The 22,407-nt window shown below is 45.4% G+C and overlaps 1 protein-coding gene across 2 annotated transcripts in view; it reads left to right on the forward strand.

The window, feature by feature from the left end:
- The window catches only part of CORIN (corin, serine peptidase), a 521,516-nt gene that overhangs the window by 436,750 nt on the left and 62,359 nt on the right, over positions 1–22,407 (forward strand). For both annotated transcript variants that reach the window (XM_063920973.1, XM_063920972.1), the window contains exon 20: positions 17,843–18,114. In XM_063920973.1, the coding sequence (XP_063777043.1) occupies positions 17,843–18,114 (272 nt within the window). The remainder of the gene's footprint in view (positions 1–17,842; positions 18,115–22,407) is intronic.

The following is a 22,407-nucleotide window of genomic DNA, read 5'->3' on the forward strand; positions in this document are numbered from 1 at the left end:
TACAGGGCTGGCTGTGTGAAATTGCATTCTCAGAATCAGAATCGACTTCATTGGCCATGTATACTCACGTATACTAGAAATTGTTTGCGGTTTACAATTCTTCACCAAATAACAATATAAAAGGAAAAGGCATAACAAAACACACATACACACATAACATACATTAGTATAAAACACTGTTTACAATTAAATAGTACTTCGTTGTGCCAGACTTGTTATGCATAATTTAGTAAGTGCACAGCTAGTGGGAAGAAGCTTTTTTTGGTTCTGGTCAACTTGGGAGAATGGACCTATAACGCCTGCCTGATGGAAGTGTTTCAAACAGGACGTGACCAGGGTGCAGCTTGTCTGCCACAATTTTCCCTGCATGCTTCTTGACTTTGGACAGGTAGAGTTCCTGAACAGAGGGGAGAACGGCTCCAACGATCTTTTCTGCAGCCCTCATCACCCTCTGTAGCCTCCGTCTGTCACACTCATTGGCAGCTCCATACCAGACTGTGATTGAAGAGCATAAAACAGACTCCACAATGGCTGTATAGAAGATAATCGGCAGTTTCTGTGAAATATTGAATTTCCTGAGTTGCCTCAGGAAGAACAACTGCTGTTGCGCCTTCTTGACAATGGAGCCTATATTTGGCCCCCATTTAAGGTCATGGGAAATTCTGGACCCCAGAAATTTAAAGGAGTCAACCCACGACACCACTCTATCGGCTATCACATCTACCATCATCTCAACTATTTTAAGGGGATTTAGGTCGAGGTTGTTCCTACCGCACCACTGTGACAGCGGTATTATCGAGTCCTGTTGTTTCTTAATTGGGTGAAGTAATTGTTCCCTCTGTACTTGTAAAACTTCTGTTCTTTGTGGCTTCAGGATGTTTAAATCATACCCCCTGGTGACAAATTTGTCTATAATTTTGTCAAGTTCAAATTTGGTAGATTCCATATCACTAGATATGCGAGCTATGTCGATGACACCCATAGAGAGAGAAAAGCCTGTGGCATCAGGATTCCAGTGGCGGCATGTCACCGTCTGTCGGAATTCTGACGTCGACATTGTGATCGCCGGGATTCCCTCCTCAACGGAGCTATAACTGTTAGTGCGGCCTATCCTTTTATTTTGATGTGATCATTTGTTGTAGGCTTTGATGCTTTATATTTCTGCCTAATAAACTTCCAATAAACTTCTGCACATTTCATTGTTTTATGGAGGTTTTTTTTGCAATCTTTGAAATTCAGCAAATAAATTGTAACTATGCATTAAAATGTACAGAAATATGTCTGGTTTAAATTTTACTCTGCAGAGCTGGTGTTACATGTGGGATGCTGTTGAGATGGTTCTGTACTGTGGAGTCTGTCTCATGAGTGCCCCAATCTAGTCCATAACAAGACTGGCTAATACTATAGTCTATATTTGTAATGCCGCAAAATCTTTCATTGCCAAAAATTAGAAATCTCCAGTTGCACCTTCATTAACAGCCCTTCATACTTGTGTTCATTTGTAACCTCAATGGAATACACCTTGAGCTTAGATAATTACACTGTGGCTACCATTCACAAGATATGGTTCCTATGCTACCAAATTCAATCCTCACTTCTTCCTCCTAATGTCCTTTTCTTTTATCTCTTCATTTATCCTTTCTTTTCCCTTATACTTCTCCCTTTTTTGTTTAGTCACATTGGTGCTTCAATTATATTTCTCTTAATTTACCCTAGTTTTGGTCCCCTTTATGTCTATTCCTTATGACCAGTAAGTCATACAGTAGTTACCTACCCTCCCGCAATCTGCAGCAGAGTCTTGTTTGAAGCTCTAATCTCTTGCTGCCCTGCATTACAAATCAAATCTACTGATTGTTTGGATTCCTTTTTGCATCCAGGGTTCCACCAAGGAATTTCTGGGCAGTGATTTGCAGCTGTCAGTAGCATGACTCCTGTCCGTGCTCATCAGCCTCTGCTGTCAACTCCCAGCAAATCCTTTTAGGTCCCCCAGCAGTAGAGAATAGAGCTTGCCTGACCCCTGTTATCTGAGTTTTCTTATCTTAGCGCCTGCTGCTAGTGTGTGTGAGCTGTGGGATGTTTTATTATTAGTAATCTTTAGTTAAACACACAAAAAGGACAATACATAGAAAGTTTTAAAACCAGTTTTTTACCAAGAGATGATAAGTAAAGTATCACAGCGAATAGATGCAAACTAGAAACCTCATATTGCAGGTAGCAACGTAAGTACCAATAAATGCAAAATTTCCCAACATTAATTGCTACTTATTTATATACAGTGCATCTGGAAAGTATTCACATCGCTTCACTTTTTCCACATTTTGTTATGTTACAGCCTTATTCCAAACTGGAATAAATTATTTTTTTACCTCAAAATTCTACACACAAATGGGGTCATTCCGAGTTGATCGTTCGCTAGCTAGTTTTAGCAGCCGTGCAAACGCTATGCCGCCGCCCACTGGGGAGTGTATTTTAGATTAACAGAAGTGCGAATGCATGTGCAGCCGAGCTCTGCAAAAACAGTTAGTGCAGTTTCTGATTAGCTCTGAACCAACTCAGCGCTTGCTATCACTTCAGCCTATTCGTGTCCGGATTTGACGTCATACACCCGCCCAGCTAACGCCCAGCCACGCCTGCGTTTTTTCATACACGCCTGCATTTTTGCTAACACTCCCTGAAAACGGTCAGTTGACACCCAGAAACGCCCCCTTCCTGTCAATCTTCTAGCGGCCGCCAGTGCGAAGGAAAACTTCGCTAGAACCTGAGCACAACCACAAAGGGCTTTGTACCCGTACAACATGCGTGCGAATTGCAGGGCATACGCATGCGCAGAAATGCCCTTTTTTTTATCTGATCGCTGCGAAAATCGGCAGCGAGCGATCAACTCGGAATGAACCCCAATACCCCATAATGACAACATGAAAAAAGTGTTTTTGAGATTTTTGCTAAATTATGAAAAATAAAAAACTAAGAAATCACATGCATCATAGAGAACGAACAAGGAATCCGTCTTTCTGACCCGAGCTGTGCGCTTGACATAGATCTTCAAAGCACGCACAGCATGTAAAGCCTCCGGAAGAGGAGAACCGTCAGAACTGGACTGAAGCACAATAGGTGGATACAGATGAAAAGCGGAGACAACCTTCGGCAGGAACTGCTGTCTAGTTTGGAGCTCCGCTTTGTCCTCGTAAAGTACGGATTTTTACATGATAAGGCCCCCAATTCTGAGACACGTCGAGCAGAAGCCAGGGCCAGTAACATCCCCGTCTTCCACGTGAGGTACTTGTCTTCTACCATCAGCAGAGGTTCAAACCAGGAGGACTGTAGAAATCCCAACACCAGATTCAAATCCCAGGGTGCCGTAGGTCAAATGGAGACGCCGTAAGTCCGGGTAGACGAATGATCCCTGTTGCAGAAGATCTCTTCTGAGTGGAAGAGGCCAAAGGTCTTCGATCAGGGGCAATCAGAATTGCCTGGACACCTTGATTCCTGATCCGCTTGAGCACCCTTGGGAGCAATGGTATCGGAGGAAACAGGTAGACTAGCCGGTATGGCCAAGGCGACATCAGTGCATCCACTGCCCTCGCCTGAGGGTCCCTGGTTCGTGAGCAATACCAGGGGAAGTTTCTTGTTGAGACGATAAGCCATCATGTCTATTTGTGGGCAACCCCAACGGTTGATGGTCTGCTGGAACACCAGATGGTGGAGTCCCCACTCCCCCGGGTGGAGATTGTGACGACTCAGGAAGTCCGCTTCCCAGTTGTCTACACCCGGATAGAAGATCGCTGACATGGCTCTTGCATTTCTTTCCACCCAGAGGAGTATCTTTGACACCTCTCGCATGCAGGCTCTGCTTATTGTCCCTCTTTGTCGATTGATATATGCCACTGCCGTGGCGTTGTCCGACTGTACCTGGATTGCACGATCCCTGAGCAGAGAAGAGGCTTGAAGCAGACCGCCCGAAGTTCCAGAATGTTGATCGGAAGGAGGCTTTCGTGGGCTGACCACCTGCCCTGGAAGTGGAACTGTGCCCCTTGGATGATAGCTCCCCATCTCCTCAGACTCGCATCCGTCGTGAGAAGGGTCCAATCCTGAATCCCGAAACTCTGGCTTTCAGGAGATTTTAGGACTGTAGCCACAACAGGAGCGAAATCCTGGCCTGAGGTGACAGCTGAATCATCCGGTGCATCTGTAGATGTGAGCCGGACCACTTGCTCAGGATATCTAACTGAAATGTTCTGGCATGGAACCTTCCATACTGGATCGCCTCGTATGAGGCAACCATCTTGCCTAACAATCTTATGCAAAGATGTACGGACACTCGAGTAGGTCGGAGTACCATGCGGACTATCTCCTGAAGTGTTTTCGCCTTGTCCTCTGGTAGGAACTCCTTCTGGGCCACAGTATTCAGCAACATTCCCAGGAACAGGAGCCACTGAGTCGGCTCCAGGTGGGACTTCTGTAAGTTGAGGATCCACCCATGATCTGACAGAAGATGGATGGTGCGGTCAGTATGGAGCAACAAAAGCTCCCTGGATCTTGCCTTTATCAGAAGATCGTCCAGATAAGGGACCACATTGACCCCCTGGACCCAGAGTTGAAGCATCATCTCCCAATACCCTCGGGGCTGTAGACAGGCCGAAGGGCAGTGCTTGGAATTGGAAGTGATCGTCCAGCAGGGCAAACCGTAGGTATGCCTGATGAGGCGGCCAAATCAGAATATGGAGATAGGCGTCCTTGATATCCAAGTAGACCATAAATTCTTGTTCTTCCAGGCCCGCAATCACTGCTTGCAGGGATTCCATTTTGAACTTGAACACCCACAAATAAGGATTCAAGGATTTCAGATTCAGAATGGATCTGACCGAACCGTCCGGCTTCAGCACCACAAACAGGTTTGAGTAACACCCCTTGCCGCGATGCAGTAGTGGTACTGGAACAATGACGTGGGACTGGACCAACTTTCGGATAGCCTGTTGCAACATAACTTGCATATCCTCCAAAGCTGGTAAGCTTGATTTTAAAAATCGTTGAAGGGGAGTACTGTCGAACTCCAGCCTGTAGCCCTGAGAAACAAGATCTCTGACCCAGGCATCCTGTCAGGAAGCCTCCCAGACCTGGCTGAAGTGACGCAGTCGAGCTCCCGTCACGAGATCCCCTCGGGGTGGGTGGGCACCGTCATGCTGAGGCCTTAGTGGAAGCAGAACTGGTGGACTGGTCCTGAGAACTGGTGATTGCCGGTTTTCTGGACTTACCTCTGGTGCCTCTAGCCTAATTGGAGGCACCTCTGGCCTTAGATCGAAACCTGTGAGACTGAAAGGACTGGACAGACGGCCCCGGATAGGAGCGTCTCACCGGCAGGGCCCCAGAGGGAAGAACCGTGAATGTCCCAGCCGTAACTTTGGAAATCCAGGTATCCAACTTGACCCCAAAAAGGCATTCCCCAGAAAAGAGAAGAGATTCCACACTATGGGGGTCATTCCGAATTGTTCGCTCGGTTAATTTTTTCGCATCGCAGCGATTTTCCACTTAGTGCGCATGCGCAATGTCTGCAGTGCGACTGCGCCAAGTAAATTTGCTATGCAGTTAGGAATTTTACTCACGGTTTTTTCTTCGTTCTGCTGATCGTAATGTGATTGACAGGAAGTGGGTGTTTCTGGGCGGAAACTGGCCGTTTTATGGGAGTGTGTGAAAAAACGCTACCGTTTCTGGGAAAAACGCGGGAGTGGCTGGAGAAACGGAGGAGTGTCTGGGCGAACGCTGGGTGTGTTTGTGACGTCAAACCAGGTACGACAAGCACTGAACTGATCGCAGATGCCGAGTAAGTCTCGAGCTACTCAGAAACTGCACAGAGATGTATTTTCGCAATTCTGCTAATCTTTCGTTAACAATTTTGATAAACTAAGATTCACTCCCAGTAGGCGGCGGCTTAACGTGTGCAATACTGCTAAAAGCAGCTTGCGAGCGAACAACTCGGAATGAGGGCCTATGTTTGGATTCTGCGTCCGCAATCCACTGACGCAACCACAAGGCCCTGCTCGCCGACACTGCCATGGCAGAAGTTTGAGCATTAATGTTCCCCATCTCCTTGAGTGAATCACTTAGGACACGGGTAGTGTCCTGAATGTGCTTCAGGAAGGTTACCATAGTAACTAAGGGCATATCCCCCGAGAGGCCCCCCTGAATCTGAATGGCCCAAGAATGAACAGCATGGGTCATCCAGCAACCCGCAATGACCGGTCTTTGTGAGAGGCCGGCTGCTGCATATATAGCTTTTAGTGTAGTCTCTATCTTCCTATCCCCAGGATCCTTCATGGTAAAGGAGCCCGGCGCGGGTAGCACCGCCTTTATAGACAGGCATGATACTGAGACATCCACCACAGGGGGTTCATCCCAAAATTTTCTACCTTCAGGAGCAAATGGGAAAGTGCGCAAAAACTTTTTGGACACTTGGAATTTTTTGTCTGGATTTTTCCAGGCCTGTTTGAATAAGTCATCTAACTCTGTAGAATCAGGGAAAGTGACATTAGGCTTGTTTTGTACATAGAAAAACAACTGCTGAGACGCAGCATCCTCTAGAGGTAGCTTCAACACATCCCGTATAGCCAAAATGAGGGATTCAATACCCTGAGCAGCATCTGGATCCCCACTAACGGGATCCAGGTCATCCCCATCATCTTGCATATCATCATCTGTATCAGATAGTACAGCAGGTAAACTACGCTTCTGAGGACCTGCCTGAGAGAGGGGGGCTGTGCATCTGCCCTAGCAGATAAATCTGCAACAGCTTGTTGCACCAGCTGAGTTTTTTGCACATTAGCAGTGAGTTGGGATGACATATCTTACATCATAGTCTTAAGAGACCCTAACCAGTGGGGCTCTGGACCCTCACCCCCAGCCCCTTCACTGATTTGTGAAGATTGACTGCATTGTTCACAGGAAACAGAGTCATTAGATAAGGGAGAGAATCTAGTGTGACATACACTGCATAGCTTGTGTTTACCCATGTTTCACAGTAAGCACAATAACATACACATACACACAGACAGTTTATAATGCAAGCATGCCCTACTGTATGTGAGAGGAGACACAGAGGTTGAGAGGACATCAGCACACCCTGAGCTGCACAGCCCCAGTGAGGCTGTCAGCTCCTTATAATACAGGAAACACTAACAATTATTGTCCTAAATAAGACCAGGATAGTGTACACAAGCGGCTCTCCCCCTTTGCTACACCCTGTACCAGATATCCAGCGTGTCTGAGGATCAGGAAGTTCTGTGTGTGCTATCTGTGCTGCAGTAAGCAGAGGAAGGCGCCAAAACACCTCAGGTCCCGCTTTGAGGTAGCTCCACCCCCTCCAATAGCGCTGGAGTTACATATATATATATATTATACTGGCAAAAGTCTCCTTTTAAGCTTAAAACATCACAAGTTCTAGTCAAGCCCTGTTGTGCCAGTTCTACGCAGGGGATCTTAGCGGGACCCCCCTGGGAGGGTCCCGTACAAAGCACCAGTGGTCAGACACACTTTGAACCAGGGAACCCCCTAGCAGGGCCCCCGGTTTGTACTCACCACTGATGTCACCTTCAGTCAGCATTAGGGGTGTGCGGCATGCTGCGGCTGTGACAGCCAAGGCGCAGTGCCCACTGAACAACGACCCCTCAGGACGGTGGTTCTGCAGCGGGGAAGCGGCTCTGCACCTCGTAAGGCCGGTGACCTACCCCCCCCCCCCCCTGCCCCCCACCCACAACTCCCACGGTGCAGGTATGCGGTTGCCCAGACAGCATACCAAAAAAAAATAAAGATTAAAAGAAATTGAAGAAAACTCTCTGGAGCTGCAGAGATGTGCATCCTCTCCTGATGGCACTTTTTTCTAAACTGCTTGTAGGAGGGGGCATAGAGGGGAAGGAGCCAGCACACCCAGTTGAAGAAATTTAAAGTGCATTGGTTCCTTTGGACCCCGTCTATACCCCATCGTACTAGTTTCCCCAATTTCCCTTATGGATGCTAGAGAAAGTAGACTAGTATGCTGTCTGTTATGAGTTGCAGCAGCAGTTCATCCCTGCTTGCTGATCTGCCTGTCTCCTAGCAACCTGGATACTGGCTTCTGTGTGTTGCAGCAGACCTGTTTGGGAGTGCTTCATTACCTGACTTCAGCATGTGGTTCTTGTTAAGTCAGGGGCCTGGGTGATGTGCAGTAGCACAGCTGTACTGAGTTAGTAATTAAAGGGGGTCTGGCTGCGTTAAACCTTGCCATTGGTTGGTGCTCTCTTTATATTCCCAGTCTGCTCATTACTCCCTGCTGGTCATAGATCCTGTTTGCCGCGGAAGCCTTTTGCTCTCTGTTTCATATTCTCGTCCTGTGGGATCCTGTGCTAAAGTGTTGTTGCCAGACCCAGTCCTGTCTGGTTCCTGTCTGTCTTTGCTTTAGCTGCAGTGGGGATTTCTCCACACTATAATTGTTCTTTGTCTTGTCTGTATCTTGGTCTTTCTGTTATCCAGTATAATTTCATTTACATACAGCTGCTTTACACATACCGCCGCCTGTGTCTCTACTAACATTCCTTCCAACTTTCTTATTGTATGAAGAAGGACACACGCACCATTTTCGTCACTTGAGGGGCCATGTCCAGCGCTCTGTGAGCGTTCGGGTGGGACAGCAGGACAGTCCCTAAAAAACGGGACTGTCCCGCGAAAATCGGGACAATTGGGAGGTATGCGATTACCACAGTCCCATTCCACTACAGTCTCTCTCTGGCCTGTTTATCTGTGTACATTGCATACCCTCCAACATTTTACACATAAAAATCGGTACAAATGAGAAAAGGGCCGTGGCCACTCTAATTTTCCTATACTTTCAATGGATGTTTGGAGAGCCAAAAATCGGTACAGACCATAAAAAAAGGTACTGTACCTATTAAAAAGGTACAGTTGGAGGGTATGACTTTGTCATAGTCCTATTATTCTGTTCTCTGAACAATTCCATGTCTTCTCTGCTCCTTTGTGTTGGTACTGCATTTGCCAGGAGTAACATCCACTGGCCTGGAGCATTCTGTGTTGTTTGGATGTCTGTTGTCTGCCAGTAGCAACCACTGTGAGTTCAGAGCATTCCTTGTCATTTATTTACCAGTTGATATGTGTCTTATCCAGTCCTCATCCCAGTGGGTTATACTCCTGCTATTTACCAGTACCTGCCACCAGTCCAGTTTTGTCTAGTCCTTGTCTAGTGTGTGCCTATCCGTCCAGCTTTAACCCACTCTGAGCCAGGTGGGTGTCTACTCCAGCATATTTCCTTGCACTTACCCAGCCTCCAATAGTTTCCTTGTCTAACATTAAGACCTGGGGGCATCTGAGTACTGGGTGGACTTAGGGGGTCATTCTGACCCGATCGCACGCTGCAATCGTGCACGATTGCAGCGGTGCGATCCGGTCAGAACTGCGCATGCGCCGGCGCATGCCAGACAGCCGAAGGCCATTGGGCTGCTACGATCGCCTCTGCCTGATTGGCAGGCAGAGGCGGTCGCTGGGCGGGGGGGAACGGCGGCATTTGGCCGCCGTTTCGTGGGTGCGGTCCAGCCAATGCAGGCGTGGCCGGACCGAATGGGGGGCGGGCCGCAGCGGCTGTGTGACGTCACACGCAGCCGCTGCGGGCCGGGGAGCGATGAGTAGCTACTGGCCAGCACGCTAAAGCTGCGCTGGTCAGGAGCTACTCTTGAAGTGCAAAGGCATCACAATAGCCCTGTGCTGGGCGTCTCCCCGCATGTCAGTGTGAATGATCGTAGCTGTGCTAAATTTAGCACAGCTACGATCATCTCGGAATGACCCCCTTAATCCACCTAGGAAAGGCGGTTGCTAAAGGTGAAGCTTTATATACAGGAGACTTGAGGGTTGCTGGCCTTGCATTACACTCCATCCAGATACATTCCCCAGATCATTTCAATCAACACTATCCCTATCTTTTGCTGGGCCTTCTGGTAATCTGTATATGCTGTTTGGGATTTTACTGTTTCTTTGTTTATACAGTATATTGTTAGTATATATTGTTTGATGTGTAACCAGCTGCTATAAAATCTGTTCACAATGTTTATTGTTACGTTTCTGTGTATGCCCATCTTATTGTATACTGTCTTATTGAAAAGATTAATAAAAAGCATTGTTTTAAAAAATGTTGGGATGCTGCAAAATATGCCATTGGCTAGCGGTTCTCAAAAATTTGTGGCAACTGTACATTAAACATTATGCAATGCATATTAACTTGTACGCAGACAGCATTATTAGTTGTTATCATTCTCCAAGAGCATTAAACCGAAGAGAAAAACTTTGTTAAAGATTAATGTTACGTCAATTGTAATGACTTCATGCTCACCATACTAAGGGCACAGTATAGATGCAAACCTCTTTACAGCGTAGATAATTCCTTCCCTACCTTATAATAACTGAGAATGTTTCCCTGGAGAGCCCCATTACGGAGAAATATTGCCAGCGGTGGCCATGGAAAATGTTTGGCAAGGAAAATTAACAGACATTAAAAATAATAGAGTTGGTTGTGAAAATCTCATCAGGCACCGGGGTTCGGACCGCTCACGGATTGCCGTTTCTCATCTGTGACATTGATGGAGTTTTGTGCATCTGTATTTTCGTGGAATTTTGTTTTATTTGCTCTTACTCTATAAAGAGACGCTGCTACACAGCATGGTGAGGACCAACTGACAGCTACATACAGTATGAAGCCATGCTGGCTTTCTGTGTGGAATGCAGAGACTGAAACTAAGAGCTCAACATAAAGAGTTGGAAAACTTTTTAGGTTCATTTTCTATTGAGATGTATTGGATGCTTTGGCAGCAAAGTTAATTAAATGTAAGGATATCTTGAATTCATTAACCTACTCTGATGTACATTATCTTACCACACTTACTATTACCAATGTCTATCCAGACGGGTATGAAATGCCGGCGGTCACATGACCGACCGTGGCATCCCGACAGTGAGAATTAAAACACCGGATGGGGGTAAGTATTATATCCCTCTCCCCTTCCCTAACCCTCCGAGTGTGTCGGCTACAGTTACCCCCCCCCCCCCCTCCCACACACACAACCTAACCGTAACCGCCCTAGTGCCTAACCCTTACTCTTCTTCCACCCCGGGCACTAAGCCCCCACCACCCCACTCCGATTCTAACCCTCGGGATGTTTCCTGAGGGGTGTCAGGATTCCAGTGTTGGTCACATAACTGTCGGCATCCCAGCTGCTGGGATGCCAAACGCATCCCCTCCAGATGGTGTGATGTATTGACTTGTCTACTTGCACAAAGAAATAATGAAATCAGGAAACTGATCAACAATATAATTTGAGACTTTAAGTTACTTTAATGGCAAATTTAAATTTTTAAAGGGTTATATATGTTATCATGATATTATGAGCCTTATTCAGATTTGTACAGTAATGCAGTCTCAGCTGCATCTTTGTTTGTAGCGACTGTGAAAATATGCAAATGTCGCAGCTGCCAGGATTTCTACTAAAGCGCCCACTGGCAACTTTGCTAATATGATTACACATCATTGCAGTATGGGATCTCAGTCGCAGCCTTAAACACGCCCCCAAAACGGTCACAATATACCTCCCCATTACCACCCACAAACAGTCCCTGTCTGTCAATCACTTTGCATATAAATTTGCTCTGCAACCGGTATCACCAGACCATTCCTGCACATGCGCAGTGTGACTTAGATACAGTGGTGCATTTATAATGGGTGCAGTGTGTGCCCGTACTGCACACCCTGCACCCATTTTTTAAATACTCACCTCTCCGGAGTCCCCCGCCGGTGGCAGCATCTCTCCTCAAATCTCTGGTAAATGGCGTTGTAGCCATTTATCCGGAGATTTGCATATGCGCAGTTAGAAAGTCTCCAAGAAGTTTGCGCAACTAGTGCTCAGACTCTGTTATACTGATGGGGTGCCAGCTGTAGAGGAGGGGTCCCCGACTGAGAAGATTGGACACGGGCTTCCTCCTCTGTTAAGACGCCCATGCTTAGATGCATGCTCAGGCTACCAATAATTGTTCAACTGCAAAACAATCGGGTTTGTATCCACTTAGGAGTCAGGCCATTTGATTCAAACTGATAATGCCTAATTATTTTAAAAGAATTGGGGAGTCTCCATTGTGATGATATTCAGCATATAGAATTTATTATCAAAGAAGAGGCCACGCCCATTTATCTGAGCAGAGAGACGTGACCCAAGACAGACTTCATCAATGATGCCCGTCCCTTCAGGGGATTTCAGGCTCACATATATAGTACATAATTATACAATAATTCATAATTTATTAATCAATGGGGCGTGTATTCAGATAACAAGGGGAGTATTGATTGGCTGATGGTCACAAACAGGAAATCCCGATATGATCAGCTGGGCTAGATGAAATGGCTGATCTTTTCCTGAAGATGGCAGACTGGTTCCATGAGTCTTGGATCTCCCATTCAAACCAATGGAGTTTCTTAATAAGCTTTGTCAGCAAAGAGGTCATCTCTGTTCATGTGTCATGGTGCTCTTTTTAAAGCCGAAGGTTCATCTGATATTTACTTATCAAAACTCATAAAATGTCATTAAGTTATGGTTATCTAAATACGAGGGTCTTTATCTAAGCACCACGTATGCAAGTATGCTCTTAGTCACAAGCTAGGACAAAGCTTGACAGAAAATTCTACTGTAAGAAAGACTGACCATTATTGGAATTAAAGAGCCAGTTACAGATATCTAACTATAAGTTTGAAAGCACAATTTCTGAGACAATACAGATTAATATTTGATTTTTTTCTTCATCAAAACTTGCACAATGTCAGGGCACTTGTTACTTCAGTCCTTGTCAAATTGTTTCCCAATGCTTGCCATCAAAGCCGCTGTCTATGCATGCGGAGCCACATGTTAAAGACCCAATATTTTTAATTAAATAATGTGGTCCCTTATGCCAGGGATGCTGGCCTGAAATCTCTAATGACCAGGAGGGATCTGGTGTTTAGGGACTGCAGGAGCCACAGTCTCAGTTCACAATTACTGAACACGTTTTCCGTTCAGCTGTGTTTTTCTGCATCAGAGAATGGTCTGATAACCCGAGGCTAGTAATTAGTTGTGTGTAATTGAGGCTTATGTCAGGCATTAGTTTTGGCTTTGTAGGACTGTCCATCTGTTAACCCTTTTGGCTCAGAACTATTGTACCCTCCTGTTCCATAAGTACTTTGGCATTTCATGATTACGCTGGGATCTTTTCCCTGGTGATCTCTTTGAATGATTGAGATGCACTTTCCTATACAGAGAAAACATCTTGTTCACTAAAAGCCTACAGTATGCATTTCTTCTGTCTACTGGAATCCACTAGCTGAAATCTACAAACCTAGGTTTCCCGTACTTTCTCTTTAATCCAGGACACCTATGAATTACACAGGTTCTGTGGCTTATTAAACAGGGTAAAACACAGGTTTGAATTAAGTCCGCCACAGAAAATGTATAAAGTATATACCATAGGTGTCCCAGATTAAAGGGATATTATGGCAAGCCTATATATTACAAACCACCTAAAACCAGAATTTCCACAGAGAACCAGCACAGAGAAATAACTTGTAGGTAGTGGAGAATTCTGCCGTTCCACTACACTGTGCTTTGGCTGTACTCCAAAATTCTAATTAGTGTGTTTTGCCTTGTTATCCAGACCCATTGTTATAGGTGCATGACATAATGCAATATACATAGCTAACCACTAGCAGCCGGTAGGATGGCTCCTACTGAAGAACTGAGTGACTTTCAGCTGTCATAGGATGCCCGCATTCCAACAAGTCAGCTTGTCAAAGTCTGCCTATCAGAGAGACTCTGAGGGCCTGTAAGTGCTGTTACTGTGAAGAGGAAATGTCTGGGAGCAACAGCAGCTCAGATGCTCCATGGTAGCCACATAACAGGGCTTACTAACAGGTGTATGATGTGAGACCTGATAGTTTTATCACGTATGTGGTTCAGTTGGGATTGGGGTGAAAGTGGCCCATGCAAGAACAAACTGTTAAGCACAGCCCTGGCAGAGGTCTCTCTGTAACCCTTTCTCTACTTCTATACTGTACCTTTGTCTTTGTAGTATTGTAGTCTAACTGTCCATCATCTAACTGCCTTCTATCTCCTATATTACTCTCTGATTTATCAGAACTTAATTTACACGGTTACCCCACACTAAGGGGTATATGCAATTCATGGCGAATCGCGGCAATTTTTCGCCGTTTTTTAATTCGACTCAATTCGACAGGTGAATTCCGGCAGGTGGCTGCCGGAATTCACCATATTCAATGAAAAACGGATTCGACAGACCCGCGGGCGAAAATCGGCCGATTTGGCGGATTTTGCCGCGATTTTAAAAAACGGGAAAAACCCGGAAAAAAAAATGTCGTGGGGTCCCCCCTCCAAAGCATAACCAGCCTCGGGCTCTTCGAGCTGGTCCTGGTTCTAAAAATGCGGGGAAAAATTGGGCAGGGATCCCCCGTATTTTTAAAACCAGCACCGGGCTCTGCGCCTGGTGCTGGTGCCAAAATTACGGGGGCCAAAAAGAGTAGGGGTCCCCCGTATTTTTAACACCAGCATCGGGCTCCACTAGCTGGACAGATAATGCCACAGCCGGGGGTCACTTTTATGCCGTGCCCTGCGGCCGTGGCATTAACTACCCAACTAGTCACCCCTGACCGGGGTACCCTGGGGGAGTGGGGACCCCTACAATCAAGGGGTCCCCGTCCCCCAGCCACCCAAGGGCCAGGGGTGAAGCCCGAGGCTGTCCCCCCCCATCCAATGGGCTGCGGATGGGGGGGCTGATAGCCTTTTGTGATAATAAAAAGATATTGTTTTTTCCAGTAGTACTACAAGTCCCAGAAAGCCTCCCCCGCAAGCTGGTACTTGGAGAACCACAAGTACCAGCATGCGGGAGAAAAACGGGCCCGCTGGTACCTGTAGTACTACTGGAAAAAAAATACCCAAATAAAAACAGTACACAGACACCTTGATAGTAAAACTTTATTACACACTACCGACACACACATACTTACCTATGTTGACACGCCGACTGCCACGGTCTCCGACGATCCGAGGGTACCTGTGAAAAAATTATACTCACCTTCCAGCGTCCAGAGGTACATCCACGTCCAGATATAAATCCACGTACTTGTTAAAAAAACAAACCGAACACCCGCTCCATGCCGGACTGAAAGGGGTCCCATGCTTTCACATCAGACCCCTTTCTCCCGAATGCCGGGACATCACGTGACTCCTGTCACTGAAGTCCCTTCAGCCAATCAGGAAGCGCTACTTCCGTGGCGCTCACCTGATTGGCTGTGCGCTGTCTGTGCTGTGACAGCGCATCGCAAAGCCGCTCCATTAGTTTCAATGGTGGGAACTTTGTCGTCAGCGGTGGGGTTACCCGCGGTCAGCCGCTGACCGGCAGGTGACCTCACCGCTAGCCGCTAAGTTCCCACCATTGAATATAATGGACGGGGTTGTGCGATGCGCTGTCTGAGTTCAGACAGCGCACAGCCAATCAGGTGAGCGCAACGAAGTTGCGCTTCCTGATTGGCTTTAGAGACCTTTGTGTGACAGCTGTCACTGACAGGTCTCATTCGTGGAAAGGGGTCTCATGTGTCAGCATGGGACCCCTTTCAGTCCGGTGGCCCGTGTGTTCGTTTTCTTTTTTTGCCAAGTACGTGGATGTATCTCTGGACCATGGCTGAGGTGAGTATATTGATCTTTTATTTTCAGGTATCCGTGGATTCTACATGGAGAAGAGGACCGATGTCGGCGTGTGAACATAAGTAAGTATGTGTGTGTCGACGTATGAAATAAAGTTTTACTGTCACGTGTGTGTGTCCTGTTTTTATTTGGGTATTTTTTCCCCAGTAGTACTACAGGTACCAGCGGGCCCGTTTTTCTCCCGCATGCTGGTACTTGTGGTTCTCCAAGTACCAGCTTGCGGGGGAGGCTTGCTGGGACTTGTAGTACTGCTGGAAAAAACAATATTCTTTTCATTATCACAAAAGGCTATCAGCCCCCCCATCCGCAGCCCATTGGATGGGGGGGGACAGCCTCGGGCTTCACCCCTGGCCCTTGGGTGGCTGGGGGGGGGGACCCCTTGATTGAAGGGGTCCACACTCCCCCAGGGTACCCCGGCCAGGGGTGACTAGTTGGATATTTAATGCCACGGCCGCAGGGCACGGCATAAAAGTGTCCCCCGGCTGTGGCATTATCTGTCCAGCTAGTGGAGCCCGATGCTGGTTTTAAAAATACGGGGGATCCCCTGTCAATTTTTCCCCCGCATTTTTAGAACCAGGACCAGCTCGAAGAGCCCGAGGCTGGTTATGCTTTGGAGGGGGGACCCCACGCCATTTTTTTTAAGGATTTTACCGTTCCAGCAATAAAAATAAATAAAAAAATAAATAATATTTTAAAAAATATATAAATAATATTTGTGCCTCCAAAAAAATACCTAATCCCTTCTAATATAAATAGATATGCTATTCCTAAAAAAAAAAACACCAAAAAAAACATGTTTAAAATATTTTTTATTGTTTTCACCCTCCAAAGTGTGGCGGATTGAAAATGACGAATTTGCTGTCTAAAAGCACTGCTGTCGAATTTCCAAACTTGAATTGAATATGCTTTTGTCGAATTGCAGCACTTGTTTCATTGCAGAAAAGTCGAATTTGCAAAAATTCGAATTTCAAAAAGTCGAATTTTGAAAGTCCGTTTTTTGGTCGGAAAGCACTGAATTGCATAGGCGAATTTTTTTTTTGGGCGAAAATGACCAGAAATTCAACAATTTCGGGAATTCGACCGCAATTGCATATACCCCTAAATCTCTCCCTTTCTCTCATACTGCTTTTTCTTTAGTAGACTTTACATTTTTTAGCAACTCTTTTTCTGTAGAAACTCGCCTAATCCTCCTCTCTCCTCCTTGTTCCCTCAGATGCTCTGTTAACATTATCTTTCAATTTCAAGAAATGACTATTTCCACTTCAGAAGTAGTGATCTTCTCACTCTCTCCCCTCCTGGTCTCTAAACCTCCACTCGTTTCCTGTCAAATCTCTCTTACTTGTTGACCCCCCTGCTGTGTTCCTCTCACTTCGCTTGCTCTCTGTCCTCCTTACACTGGGCCTTATTCAGGTTTGTTAGCAAACCAAAAAAGCGCACAACTTGGCAAAACCATGTGCACTGCAGTTGGGCAGATATAACATGTGCAGAGAGAGTTAGATTGGGGCGGGGTGTGTTCAAACTGAAATCTGTATTGCAGTGTAAAAATAAAGCAGCCAGTATTTACCCTGCACAGATACAATATAACCCACCCAAATCTAACTCTCTCTGCACATGTTCCATCTGCCCCACCTGTAGTGCACATGGTTTTACCCATTAGTGTGCTTTTTTGGTTTGCTAATAAACCTGAATAGCCCCCAAAGTCGCTTCTCTTCTAGAATCTTTACCCCCTTTCCTTCCAGTTTATTTGGAGTTAGATATTTAGAAGAAATACCTAGAAGTTAAAATGAGTGAAGAGTTAGTCTTAACGCCTAAAGTGACAGTGGGAAGACGAATAAGGTGATGTTTATCTCTTGTTGCCATTTTCTTTCCCATCTGGGACTGTAATCCTGGAAATCTTCATTTGTGGGCACATCTCACATCCTAAACTAGGCACGCACCTGTGTGTCCCATAGCCAGAATAGTAAATCTACACAAAAAATGTAATTATGAGAAAGATATTAATATTCTGTTAATAAATATATTTATAATCGTTTTATATATTGCATATTTTCAAAGTCTGTGACGTAATATTTTCTCAGGAGGGAACAGGCTGCTGTGTGGAAGGTTGTATTCGGAATAAACAACTTGGATCACCCATCTGATTTCATGCAGACACGTCTGGTCAAAACGATAATCCTCCACCCACGGTACAACAGAGCCGTGGTAGACTATGATATCAGCATTGTGGAACTAAATGAAGACATTGTGGAGACAAGCTACGTGAGACCCGTCTGCTTACCAAACAAGGGCCAGTTGGTGGAACCAGACACATATTGTTATATTACTGGTTGGGGTCATATGGGCAACAAAAGTAAGTACTGAGCCATAATTTAACATACTCTACGTGATTTATGTGTGAAACCTTTAATAGCTTAATATCTGTTATAGCTTTGTAAGCAGCACAGTGGAATATTGGTTAGCATTGCTGCCTCACTGTGCTGCAGTCATGAGTTCAGTTCCCTGTTGTGGCCCCTCTGTGTGGAGTTTGTATATTCTTATTTTGTGTGGGTTTCTTCTGTGTGCTTCTGCATCTTCCCAAACTCCAGAAACATACTGATAGGCATTTGGATTCTGAGTAGATACTAGTATGTGTGCACTTCTATGTCAGTACAAGCTCCAGTAGGGCAAGGTCTGAAATAAAATATATTGTCTGTGCAGCGAAATAAAAAGTAATAATCAAGGCATTAATCTGTGTTGTCAGTTTGCAGAAAGGACATGCAGGGTTGATAACCCAACGCTGACTTACAAAAATGTCCAAAATACCATGAAAAGTTAAGCTTCATGGGTACTGTCACAGCCATAGCAAGTGTTGTGCTAGCGGTGCCATCGCACAGAGAACAGGGCTCTGTGTCCAGCACCATTGCTGCCCCATGGTTCCTACATTTGGCTAGCTGAGTGCCAGCCAGTATTGCTGGTGCAGTGCCACCTGGAGTGTTCTTTGGGTATCCAGACCTGAACACTGCAGCCAGTACGGCTTCCCGGAGCTGTACAAGCCTGTGCCTTTGTCGGAACTTTATGCATTCAGAGGGCACTGGGCACCATAAAGCCCTGTTAGGGTAGTAGTAGTTCAGAATAGAAATCACTTTGTCCTTTATGACATTCTATGTGTGCTGCTCACACTAGCACAGAAAATAAATAAATGTGAAACTTGGACATGAATGCAAGATAATATCAGTAACACATAGATCCAGCTACTGGCACAGGGGTTCTGGCACAGTAGGAAAATCACTGGGAAAATGGCAGCTGCTACATTGTCATAGAGACCCGTACATGCGCACTAGACTCTGGAACAGCACTAGGGTCTCCTACTGATGCTAGTGCCCAGAGTCTATTGCTCTGCTGGCTAGGGGGGAGAAGGTCTGGGTGGAGACTGCACATGGCCTCCTCCTTTATTGATGTGTCCCTGGATCTAGCCCACATGTCTGCAGATGAGGGTGGGACACCACAGACCAATAGGGAGCAAGCAACTGTTTTTAGATCTTACTATTGATCTTTGTGGGCACAGCCAAGCAGGCCAGCACATACAGCACCAGCTTTACATTGCAGGAAATGTTTTAAACCTTCTGAAGAGGACAAATTGAAAAATTGCCCATTACCACTAATTACTTTCTAGCTGTCATTTATAGAATGGACTAGGAAATTGATAGCTAGAAGCTGTTTAGTATGCAAGATTCATGTACGTGTTCCTGCTTAGGGGGACGGAGTGGGCGTGACATGGCAGGGGAGATGGTATGGAGCGTGGTGGATGCAATCTTATCAAAATAGTCACACAAACACACACACAACCCCCTCCCATCCCGCTATACAATGGCGAGATTACGGACATTGTACAGCAGGGGGTTTGACTATGATTTAGCACAAAGCACGCCATTGGATGCCCGGACCGTCTACTTCACGCTGTACGTGGGTGGTGAATGGCGACTGGTTTCTGGAGACTTGCCCACTCTTCTGGGTGGCCGATTTTTTGGAGCCACCTGTTTATTCCGGGAGAGTAGGCAAGTACAGTATGGTTCAGTTCATGCTTCCAATAATAATTCTTCACACAAAGTAATTGAAGGAGTTTTTACGTCAAACCATTTTGGAATGATCAAATGCAGGTTGAGTATCTCATTTCCAAATTTTCTGAAATACGGAATATTTTGAGTGAAAGTGAGATATTGAAACATTTGTTTTCTGATGGCTCAGTGTACATAAACTTTGTTTAGTACACAAAGTTATTAACGATATTGGCTAAAATTACCTTCAGGCTGTGTGTATAAGGTGTATATGAAACATAAATGCATTCTGTGTAGACTTAGGACCCATCGCCATGATATCTCATTATGGTATGCAATTATTCCAAAATACGGAAAAATCCGATATCCAAATTACTTCTGGTCCCAAGATTTTGGATAAGGGATACTCAACCTGTATATCTTTACTGAAGATTTAATATAAAACAGTAACAAACATTAAAAAACATACTTAATAATAACATGCTTAAATACACATTTAATAGCTAATAAATGCTTAAAAATCTGTGGTTGATTCTGTATGAAAAGCACATATTGGGGGAATGTAATAGGGTGTGAGAATCGGAATGTGAGAGATTTTGGGAGAATGTTCCTGTTTTTTTTTTTTTTTTAAAGTGGCAATCATTTACATGGCAAAATCAACCTGGTTTTGCCTTGTAATGATTGCCACTTTAAAAAACAAAACAAAACACAAAACAGGAGAATTTTCCCAAAATCTCTTGCATTATTATTTTTTTATTTTTATTATTATCCTTTATTTATATGGCGCCACAAGGGATCCGCAGCACCCATTACACAGTACATAATCAAATGATCAAACAAGAAAACAGCACTTACAATTCAAGACAATATAGGACAGGTATAGAAAACCCGGGGTTTAGGTGCCATCAAAGGGAGTATGAAGTATAAGAGTGTAGTACCCCTTTTACACCGGCAACATATAACACGGGTTATTGCACATGAAGGTGCATAACCCGTGTTGCTGCTCGGTGTAAAAAAGTCGAGTTGGAATAGTCCAGGTCGTGACCCGGTATTCCAACTCGGGTAGTTTGCGGGGTTGAACGCGTGTTCCCGGCAAACTGTGCAGTGTAGGCGGGAGCCGGATCGTAAGACTCGGCTTCCCATTTACAGTCTATGTGCGCCGCCCCCATCGTGTCACCGGCAACGTCACCAACCCGGCAATATGCCGAGCTGGTGACTCCGGTGGGAAAGGGGGCTGACGCGGGTCGCAGCCAGGTAACACCCGTGTCAGGCTCCCGGCTGCGACCCGCGATTTTAGTCTAAAAGTGGTATAAGTAAGAAAAGGAAAGGCACATGAGGAAAGAAGTCCCTGCTCTTGCGAGCTTACAATCTAAAATTCTGATTCTCACACTCGACTACATATCCCCCATTCAGTCTTTCCAAAATTCCTTGAATAGTGTAAGGTATGAAGCAGTTAGTGAAGCAATAAGTTTGGAACAGTTAGTGTTCAAGTAAGGACTAATGCCTAGGTATGAACAGCACCATGATTTGGCCATTTGTCTTATTAATGTCCTGGTATAATGCCAGTGAATTGGACAGACTGGCCACTGACAAGAGGTGAATGTCCGCTGGTGTGCGGCTGTGGTGAAGCCAGAGAATTGGTGCTGGTGTGTGCCGCCAATAGTGTCACCCTGAAGTGCACCGATACGATAGTGTTCTGCTAGAAGTAGTGGATGCAAAGTGCCTACTGTAGTTAACTTGGTGTATATGGGGACTGGCCACACCCCCTCTGGTGGATGACTACACCTCTTAAGCATGGGCCCCTACCACTGCATTCCCCCAGTGGGCCCTTTATGCCCCAGTCTGACACTGCCCACGTCTGGCCGGGCAAAATAGATGCAAGGTCACTCTCGATAACACACATCACTGTTTTTATGGTTTTCTTGTCTTGCATATAAAAATTATTATTTTTGTTTCATTTCACGAGTTTTAATTGATGCAAACTTGAGTTTTACACATAGATGTACAGTACCTCTGCTTTAGACTGAGTAATTACATCTCTGAAAGTTAATGGCTTTTCCTGACCATGCATCGCTGTATGACATTACAGAAGATAGAGACTTTGCTGTACACAATTACTGTACACAATCCAAGTCCTCCATAAGAAACACATTTTACTGCAAGCTGAAAATAGGATGTCTTAACCAATTACTCACACTGTGACCACTAAACAATTCTGACAGATCGTATGATGTTTAATGAAATCATTATTTATATTAACATGACAAATTAATTTAAGAATGGTAACTTTAGCAATGGAGTACTTTACGCATACACGCAGCCCGATTATTACCAGACCTGCCAGGAAATGAGAATCAAATGTTGTACTAGGAAGGTAGTACGGCCTCTGATGTGGCTCCATGATGTAATGGTTGGGAGATTTTGTAGTTCAGGCATAACTGGTTGTTTAGATTCCCTGTAGAAAAATAAATGTTGACTGGACGTGAAAGACGCATTCACTGCTGGATAGTTTCACTGTTTGTGTGGAACAATCCTCCAATCTAGGTGTGTTTGGACTTCCTTCACAGCTATGTATCCCATTCCAATTGTGAAACATATGACTGCAGGTC

The sequence above is a fragment of the Pseudophryne corroboree genome, chromosome 1, assembly GCF_028390025.1.
Source record: "Pseudophryne corroboree isolate aPseCor3 chromosome 1, aPseCor3.hap2, whole genome shotgun sequence".
In the NCBI taxonomy this organism is placed as follows: Eukaryota; Metazoa; Chordata; class Amphibia; order Anura; family Myobatrachidae; genus Pseudophryne; species Pseudophryne corroboree.